We start from the raw sequence: 10,199 nt of genomic DNA, 5'->3' as shown, positions 1-10,199 counted from the left end.
ATTGCAAATTGTAGCATTCAAGGCTTTTATATTTTCTTGGGTGGGTTCTATATATGTTGTAAGCGTTTGGCCGAATATCATTAAAGAGGGATAGTCGATTCTATTTATTCCATCACAATCTATCTCATGATTCCAATTTCATATTACTATCAATCATGCTATATTTTGTTTAATTGATTTCAATTTCATATTGCATCACATAAACTAAATAGTTGCAACAACTAATATATGCTATGATACACTATTCCAAGAACAAAGCTTCTTATGGAGTATATGATTGCCAAAGGAAGAATTTAATTTTATTAGGAATCGATAGTTTCCGATATTTCTAGTTGAAATTTTAACGCAAGATCATGTCATATAAATTGAAATAACAGGAGTATGTAACAACTCACAAATTACATATGAACGATATAAGATCATACTATAGAAGATAACATAATATAAGTTGATGTCTCAATGTCCTTCCCTACTAACAGACCCTTTAAAAACATAAACAAAATCCCCATTTTCAACACCATGCCAACGAAGACTACAATTATCCCTCATAATCCTTTGTTTGTGAATAAAAATATATTCATCCATAGGAAGAATTTTCCGATCTAATAATAGTTGTCTCAAATTATTTACCGTGCCCAAATCACTCATTTCAATTGGAATTTTTGCTGAATTAAGCAAACTAGATGATGTTTGCACCACTAGACTAATTCCTCTCGAAGGTGTCTCAGTAACCATACGTGACATAGTCTTTAAAAACACAATAATTTCTGAAAATTCTTCAACCCCATATTCGATTAAACTTCGATATTCATCGTTTAATTCGTTGCCAGAAAAGAAAAGAGACATTCTTCTTATCGGGGTCCCATCGATTATGTGTATTTTTTCTTTTAGGCTTTGGACAGTTTCGGTACTGTCAATATCTATGTTTAATTTTCTTGATGACATTTTGACTATAATTTGGAATTTTGAAGAAACAATAATATTATTTTGTTGTAAGGATGTTTCTCCAATAATATTTTGGATGGTTAATTGGATTTTTGTACCTTGTGTTATTATTGGATAATCTTGAATGTTGAATCCATCCAATAATTCAAAACCCAAAAATGAAAGAGTTTGTGAAGCCATTGGTACTCCTAAGAAGTTTTGTATTTTTTGTTTTGTTTGGAGAATTGGTTCTTGAGGATTTATTTCCATGGAAAATTCATAACCATCCATAACAATGGTGATATTCATATGATATGTTAAATGTGAAATGATATTGGGCAACAAAGAGATAAGTTAAGAAAATAGAGAAGGCAAACTATGAATTATGAAATAATTGAAGAAATTGGATGGAATATAAAACAAAAGATCACATGGAAAGAATGATATTCCCTCCGTCTCAATTTATGTGATGTAATTTAACTTACAAAGTTTAAAAAATATGAAAAGACTGCAAGGTTCCAAAATTATTTAAATTAAATGAAATTTTAAATAGAACAGTACACATTTTGTGGACTTTTTGCCAAACAAGTGATACCCAAGGGTAAAATGTTGATATCGTTATTAAATATTTGTCAAATAAGAAAATGTATCACTTCTTTTAGGATTGACTAAAAACGAAAATATGTCATATAAATTGAGACGGAGGGAATACTAATCATCTTTTTGCAATTTGACATGCAAAATTTACCAAGACGGTAGGTGAGTGCATGCACCATTAACATGAATGTTCCACAAACATTTCCTGACTTGTCAAACTGCAAGAAGTAATCATGTTATTAGAACGTGGTTTTGACCACTATTTAGACAAATTTTCAAAGGTAATTTAGATGAGACATCACCATATGTTGAGAGTAAATATGGAAGGAAATTTAGAACACTATATATGTCACAACCCCAGAAATTTTAACTAGTTATTTTTTTTCTTGAATATTTGTTTAGCAAATGATTTTTTTCTTATTTAATAATTTCTCTTACAATTTATCATCATTTTAGATCGGGCCCTAAATTGTCAGTTATTATCAATGTTATACCCTAGTATAAATATTTTAGGAAAAAATGTATAAATTAGCAAATTATTAATGCATATTAAATGTTATAACCACAGTTTCATTTAATTCTAATCCGTAGCAAACACTTGCAATTCACCTCTCTCCCAGAAATCTCGCTCGCCACTCTCCTTCGCCTCTCTCACTTTATACAAACACAAATGTATAAATTGCATTTGTGTTTGTATAAAGCGAGAGAAAACTATATATACAATTACAAATACATATATTTTCGTCCTAATACACTTATAATTATACAAATACAGATATTTCTCTACCAGTTCTCTTTTACCTTTCTCTCTTTCTCGCTTTATACAACACAAATTATACATACTGTATAATGTGTGTTGTATAAAGCGAGAGAGAGAGATTTGATATACAAATATTTTATTTTGATTCATTTGTATACAAATTCAAATTTTATGCAGATATACAAACATAAATAACATATACATATACAAACAGAATTTTCATAGACATAGACGCCTGATTTATACAAATCAGATGCCTGCGATTTTATACAAATCAAAGTTGCCTGTGATTTTTATACATATCTGATGCTCCATAGCAAACATAAAATTTGTTATGGAGCACAATTATGCAAACTATAGCTATATCATACAAATATGATTTTTATGTTTGCTAAACCTTAAATTTACTTAATATTTTATCAGTAGAGTTGAGAAATATATGAACAAACGTTATAATCTAAAATATAAAAAGAGAAATTATCTAATTACACAAATATTCCTACCACATTTACTAAGTTTTCCTATAGTTTGAAATAATTACATTTTATATCATTAGTTAATAATTTCATATCAGAAACACTTAGATACATGTTTTATGATGCCATATACATTGAAATAAGAAGAGAGGCGAGTGAGAATAGGAGAGAGGTGAGCGAGATTTATTTATGTATCTTAGATAAATGTGAATCACATCATATACATACATATACATGTGTCCAGTGTGTATCTAGTGTGACTCACATGTAGTTGGAATATCATATACATAGGAGAATGGCAAGCGAAATGGGAGGGAGGCGAGTGAGATATGTCTATATATCTCAAGATACATGTGAATCCACTTGGATACAATGCATCTAGAATAAATTACACCTAATTTTGATCTCATGTATCCCGAGATATATGTATTTTGACCTATCTTACCGCACCAAAATCTAATAAAATTCGTAATATTGCAAACTAACGTGTATCTAAGTAATTAAATGAAATCCTAAAAAAGGACATTTGCGTAAACGAGTCATCCATTTGTCGTCCAACTTGGGAGTGAAGAAAAGGATTAGATGAAACTTTGAAGGGGTCAATTAACTAGGGAAACGAATATAGGAGAACAAGTACAAATAATAAAAGTTGATAAATATTTCTCTTATTATACGTCAAAATTGAAACAATAATTTAATTTATTAACCAAAGGCCCCGGAGTAACAGCCAAAAAGGGTTAACACATCAAGATTTTGATGGTGGAACGGTCATAATCGAAAAGATTTGTTCTTTAATTTTACCTAATTTCACTATAAAAATTAACCCAATTGCATTGACTAGTCCTTTAATTTAATATACTATATGTGAGTGTGTCACTTAAAAATTATATTATATTTTTATATAAGCATGATAACTATAATGGTTAATGGAGCACAAATGAGTTTAAAGAGTGCATGAATTGGGGGATCATATTGGTGGCATTGAATGTGAGAATTTAAGAAAATTAAATAAATTTAGGGATACATACTATTTTCTCGATTTAATTTTATGTGATATTGTTTGACTTGGGACGATTTTTGAAATTTATGCTTTAAAATCATTTTTAGATATTTGTGTGGTTGTAAATCATTTCAATAAAATAAGAGAGAAATTTTAAAGTTAAATTATTTTTAATTATAATAAGATGATATATTTTTTGAATAATTAAAAAAGAAAAGATATTAAATAAAATGAAACGAATGAAGTAATGCTTGTGCATCACTTTTACTTTTTGCAATAATTCTATCCTTTATCCTGTTAGGGGTCGTTTGGTTTGAATATGAGTTATGATGGGATAAGTTATGTTGGGATAAGTTATGTTGGGATAAGTTATGTTGGGATTAGTTATGATGGGATAAGTTGTCCTGGGATTATTTCTTATTGAGTGTTTGGTTTGTTATATTCAAAATAATATATATTGATAAATTTTAAGAACAAGTTGTTTGTTTACAAAATTACCCTTCACTTTATTTAAACTTTTTAAATTTTTCTTTGTGAGCTTTAGTTATTCATTTTTTAAAATAAAACTTTTATTTTTTTTAACTTAAATATTTTTGTTTATGTATTCCCATGATAAGTACCATGTGTATTTAAAAATATAACTTTTTTCTTAATTAGCTTAAAAATAGAACTTTCCTCTTAAGTTTATTAAAGAGAAGAAAATTTATGAGAAATCAAAATAAAATAAACATAAGAATTAGTCAAATAAATTCATAAATAAAAATTATATTTATATAGTATAATTTTTTAATAGAAAAATATGTATAATTATCATAAAAATAAGGAGTAGTAAATATTATTATACATGGTATTAAAAAAAATGTAAATATACATAAATGTAAAAAATGATATATAAAAAGGATTTAAAGGGACATATTTGTCATTTACCTATTCTATCTCGGGATAAGTTATCCCGGGATTACTATACCACCCATGGGGAGGGATAACTTATCCCGGTACTAATTATTAATCCCGGGATAAGTTATCCCGGACTTGCCAACCAAACAACATAATTTTTTTTTTATCCCATCACTATTTCCTTATCCCATCACTATTATTTCTAATCCCTCACACCAAACGAGCCCTTAATATATTGTAGTGACATAGAATTCCAAATATATATATATATATATATAGGCCCCAGGTTATTTGTAGACAAATATTTCTAAAAGCAAATAAATCAAGTACTCTTGACAATAATGTCAAATCAAAACGAATAAAAGTTAATTTGGGGTACTTTATTATAATAGAAAAAGGAAAATAAAATAAAAAATATAAAAAGTTTTCCTTACCTTTGAAGAGTAACATCTATATGTTGGTTTGCAATTATTGAGATGTAATGAATATGCATGATGTTGATAGCAAAATGATTTACTAAGTAATTAAATTAAAACATGTTTGATCAAGTATTGGATATCAAAAAGGAATAAGTCAAAAAAGTGCGAGGTCAATCTTTTAGGACTACGCCAAAAAAAAATTGACAGCATAATTAAAGAAAATAGCTTAATTTTCATTAAATATTTTTTTAAAGCGATTAATACTCTTTATAAATATCTCTAAAACCTATAGAGATATTGAATTCTAAAATCTATAGGGACATTGAATTCTGTGACGGTTAACTACTCCCTCCATTCCATATTAAGTTAATTTTTAAGGTGTTTCACACCCTTTAAGAAAAGTAGATTAAGACATAAATTGAACTTAATTTTCCATTTTTACCCTTATTAATTATTGTCAAATTTATGATTAAAATAACTAAATATTTATTAATCACTAATTTCAATACTAACTAATGAAGGGTAAAATTGGAAGAACACTAGTCTTGAAAACTGAACAATTAAGTTAATTTGGAAAAATAGAAAATGCCTCAAAATTAACTTAATATGGAATGGAGGGAGTACTAAAATTTACTCCCTCCGTCTCATTTTATATGTCATCCATTTATATAAATAGTTGGACCACAATCTTGTCATTTTATAAAATTTCTGCATAAATTACCATATTTTGTCTATTATACCCTTGATAGAATAGTTAATTAATCTTGTCATTTATTAATAAAGTTGACTTAAGAAAACATTAAATAAGGGTAGAAAGTTACATCATTTCTTAATGCAAGTGCAAAGCAAAAAAATGACATATAAAATGAAACGGAGGGAGTAACACTCTTTATTAATGTGCATATTTAGAGCTGCTAAAAGCATTTTTTATTATAGTGATGTGTATAATATATTTATGTAATGGTAACATAAATTATTTTTAAAAAACTGAACAAGTAGGCCTTTTGCTAGGGTTGGACTGTCTATGTTAGCCTCCCCTTTCCTTTTTTGTGAAGGATAAGTTTTTATTCTTGTGTTGTATTAGGAGGTAAGGTCAAATCCCCTTTTTTGTATTTGCCTCATAATATATAACACCCCAAATAACCTTAAATAATATATATTTTTTAAAAAGGGAAACAAGTAGTTTCTTCTTATTATTATTAGAAGCAAAAATTGTTTTCCAAGAGTTGCAAATATAGCTTCTCCCTCTAGACAAATTTCTATCCTAATTAAAATAAGAAGATATATCAAAAGGATCTTTGAAGTATCCTTGGTAAAAAAAAAAAAAACGAAAGCCAAAATCGATAAACAAAGCCGGATTTTAAAGAAAAAATTGGCTATACATCAATAGACTTATACATCATCGATCCCTTCAATTTTTTTGGATCAATCCTGTCCGTCGATTTCCTCATTATTTAGTAGTGACTTGATATAGTAACAACTAATTTAAAGGGACATGACTAACAAAGAATAAAATTAAAGATATTAGTGGTGTTTGTTCCCTAATAAAGAAGCTAATTAGACAGCCTGGAAATAAAACACCACAACAGTTGGCAAAAAGTTTGAGACAACATGGATAAAGAAAAAGTGAAATATATACTTGTATTATGACTATTAATTGTTATAATTAATCACAAAAAAATTAATTAAAAATCGCTGACGTACGTCTTTTAATATCCATGCACATTCTTATATTCTCCCCCCAATAAAGATAAAGCCAAATAGAGATTACTGATCTAATTAAGCTTTTATCAAAAGAATAATCCTAGTAGCTATTACTATTAATGAGAAATGAAAAAGAAATAGACAATTTATCATTAAGTTATACCTCTTATTTCAAAAAGTATGTTCTTTTATAGTTGTCATTTCTGATATTCGAAGCAATTGAATTTTAAAGTTTTTTTTTCCAATTTTTCCCCACAAATGACAAGACGTTGATTGATTATTTTTTTCTTTTCAAATTAATGGAATAAAATTAAATTAAGAAAATACAAAGAAGGATATCGACAAGGTTGCAAACTTTATATGGAAGATTGAAGAAACTATATGGTAAATAGTTTGTTCGGCGACAACCCCCTATTTTGTGAAACATGAAGACTTTGGGTATGCTCGATACGGAGAAAAATATTTTAATTTTTTTTTTGCTCTGTTGGATAAAGTTTAGAAGAAAAAATTATTGAGAAAAATAATTTTCGTAATTAAAATATGAAAAACAACTAATTAAACAAATACCACGCTAATTGTATCTTCCATAACCTTTTATATACTTCATCTTCACTTCATCTTCGTAGCCACCATCCTCATCACCCCTACATTCCCTATTCTCATCTTCCATAATATCCTATTCGTCTAGATATTTTTATTTACACGGGTGACTCAAAGTACATTAACAGCCTAAAGCCAAAATTATATTGAAGTGTTAAATTTTGATATGATAATTATAAAATTTATTATAATTATTCATTTAATCTTTTTTGAGATATAATAATCTAGATGTGTTAGATCGAACGATTCTTTCCTTGAAAATTTTACATTTTCTATACATAATATTCAAAAATATAATAATTAAAAAAAATACCTATTACCTATTATTATTAAAATAAAAAAATAAGACCCCAAGTTTCAAGGGCTAAGACACAGCCTTTTTATTTTTCTAAGCATGTAGAGCCAGCGTGATTTCAAATTTCAATTATCCTACCGACAAGCCATCACCACTAGCTCTTAGAGTATGATTTTATGAAAGAAACAATTATTGTAACACAATGTAAATTATTAATTTCTCTCATATTTTGTGGATACAATATTATTATAATTTATTTGAATTCTATATTATTATTTTTATGTAGTAATAAGGATGAAGTGAAGATAATAAGTACTTTTTTTTTTTTTATAAATAAAAGGTAATAAGTATTAGGGGTGTACATAGGTCGGTTTGGTTTGGTTTTTCATTAAAAAAAAATCTAAACCAATTATGTCGGTTTATTAAATCTAAAAACCAAATCAAACCACCCAAAGTCGATTTTTTCGATCTCGGTTTTAGTCGGTTCTTTCGTTTTTTTTTTTTTTCATTTTTTCAGTTTTTTACAACTATACGATATTTGAAAATGTGATCAAATATATTTTCACTTACCTGTGTGATAAGCTAAACTTAAGAAATGTTAAATGAATAGAAATTTTAGTAAAAACGGTAAAATTTACATGATTACAATTTTTTTTTTTGAAATATCAACGTTCATTATGTTAAATTAATTAATAAGATTAAAGGATACAGTCAAACTGAATACAAAACGAAATATTTACAAAGTAAATTGTTAACTTCGAATTTGAAAAACTATAACAATATACTTGTAACTTCGGATCTTAATGCAAAATAAAATATTTACAAATTTTACAAGCCCAAATTTGAAATAAAATAGAGCAACTTTCACATATAGCAAACACAAAATTCATATTTGTATGCTATAGCAAACTTTGCATAATTGCGCTCCATAACAAACATCAATATGTATATTTCGCTATACATATACAAAAAAAAAGCAGTTGTATAATCTATTTTGGTATACATATACAAAAAGATCAATTGTATAAAGTGAGAGAGGCGAGTGAGCGAGCGAGATCTGGGAGAGTGGCGAGTGAGATCTAGGAGAGTGGCGAGTGAGATCTGGGAGAGGGGAGAGAGGAGAACGAAAATATATGTATATATACAATTTTCACGCATTTTATACATTTGCGTTTTTGTATAAAGTGAGAGAGCGAGATCTGGGAGAGTGGCAAGCGAGATCTAGGAGAGGGGAGAGAGGGGAACAAAAATATATGTATATATACAATTTTCTCTCGCTTTATACAAACACAAACACATTTTATACAATTTGCGGTTTTTGTATAAAGTGAGAGAGGCGAGTGAGAGAGCGAGATCTGGGAGAGGGGAGAGAGGGGAACGAAAATATATGTATATATACAATTTTCTCTCGCTTTATACAAACACAAACGCATTTTATACACTTGAGTTTGTATAAAAAACGAGAGAGGCGAGGGAGAGAACGAGAGTGGCGAGCGAGATTCACCAGGAGAGAGGTTAAATAGCAATAGTTTGCTATGGGGTACAATTAAATCAAACTATATTTATAGCATTTAATTTGAATTAATAGTTTGCTATTATATACAATTTTCCCAATAAAATATATAAACATTGAAAACTATAAACTAACTAAAAATATATTAACAAAGTAGATTATAAATAGCATTTTTTTAATCTATAAATAAAATTAAATTATATATATAATATTTACAAAATTTTACAAGCTCAAATTTAAAATAAAATAAATAAACATTGAAAACTATAAACTAACTAAAAATATATTAACAAAGTAGATTATAAATAATATTTTTTTATCTATAAATAAAGTTAAAGTAGCGAAGTTTTAACCATTGACAGACAACTATAAGTTATAAACTCATCCAAACAGACTCTTTGAATTGTGAACTACTGACAAAATGTGTCCCTACATTACATTACAATGCTTATGCAAAATCCATTATACAACACATTTGAAATAAAACAATAAGTAGCAAACCAGCTCCAACAGTTACAATTTTGGATTAACAAAAGAATATGACAAAAACCTAATACATGAGCTGTTAGAATTGTAATGGTAGCAGGTATTAAGATTTTTAATTATTGAAATAACTTGTTCCACTTTTTTCTTTTTTTTTTAAATATAAATAAAATAACTTGTACCTCTATTTTTTTATATAAAAAAACACAGTAACTTGTGTACCTCGCATGCATGTACAGTCATAAACATCAATATCTATTACAGGAGCAGGTATACCAAATTGAATAAATTAAAAAGATTTTTAAAAAAGGAGCATATAAGAATTTTTTGTATCAAAAAAAATTGAGTCAACATGAATAAGGAACATAAATCATACAGAATGAGTCCAATTAGAAAGAGTCTAAAACAAAACCATTTTATATTGTTATAAAGAGTTCATATTTAAATAAAATAATGATATGGTTAGTTACTAGCTTGATTAGCAAGCTCACTAGGTCCCCTATAAATTCACTATTTTGCTAATTGAGTTGA

General features: G+C 27.5%; 1 protein-coding gene across 1 annotated transcript; it reads right to left on the bottom strand.

Annotated features, from left to right (window-relative positions):
• Positions 1 to 456: 456 nt before the first annotated feature.
• LOC125817541 (uncharacterized) lies at positions 457 to 1,233 on the bottom strand. Its single transcript, XM_049497084.1, has one exon. The coding sequence runs from the start codon at positions 1,231 to 1,233 to the stop codon at positions 457 to 459; it is 777 nt and encodes a 258-aa protein (XP_049353041.1).
• Between the last annotated feature and the right edge of the window lie 8,966 nt (positions 1,234 to 10,199).

This window comes from Solanum verrucosum, unplaced genomic scaffold, assembly GCF_900185275.1.
Source record: "Solanum verrucosum unplaced genomic scaffold, falcon-dt-bn FXZP01000280.1, whole genome shotgun sequence".
Taxonomy (NCBI): Eukaryota; Viridiplantae; Streptophyta; class Magnoliopsida; order Solanales; family Solanaceae; genus Solanum; species Solanum verrucosum.
The sequence above is the reverse complement of the archived record's forward strand: the minus strand, read 5'-3'. Positions and strand labels throughout refer to the sequence as shown.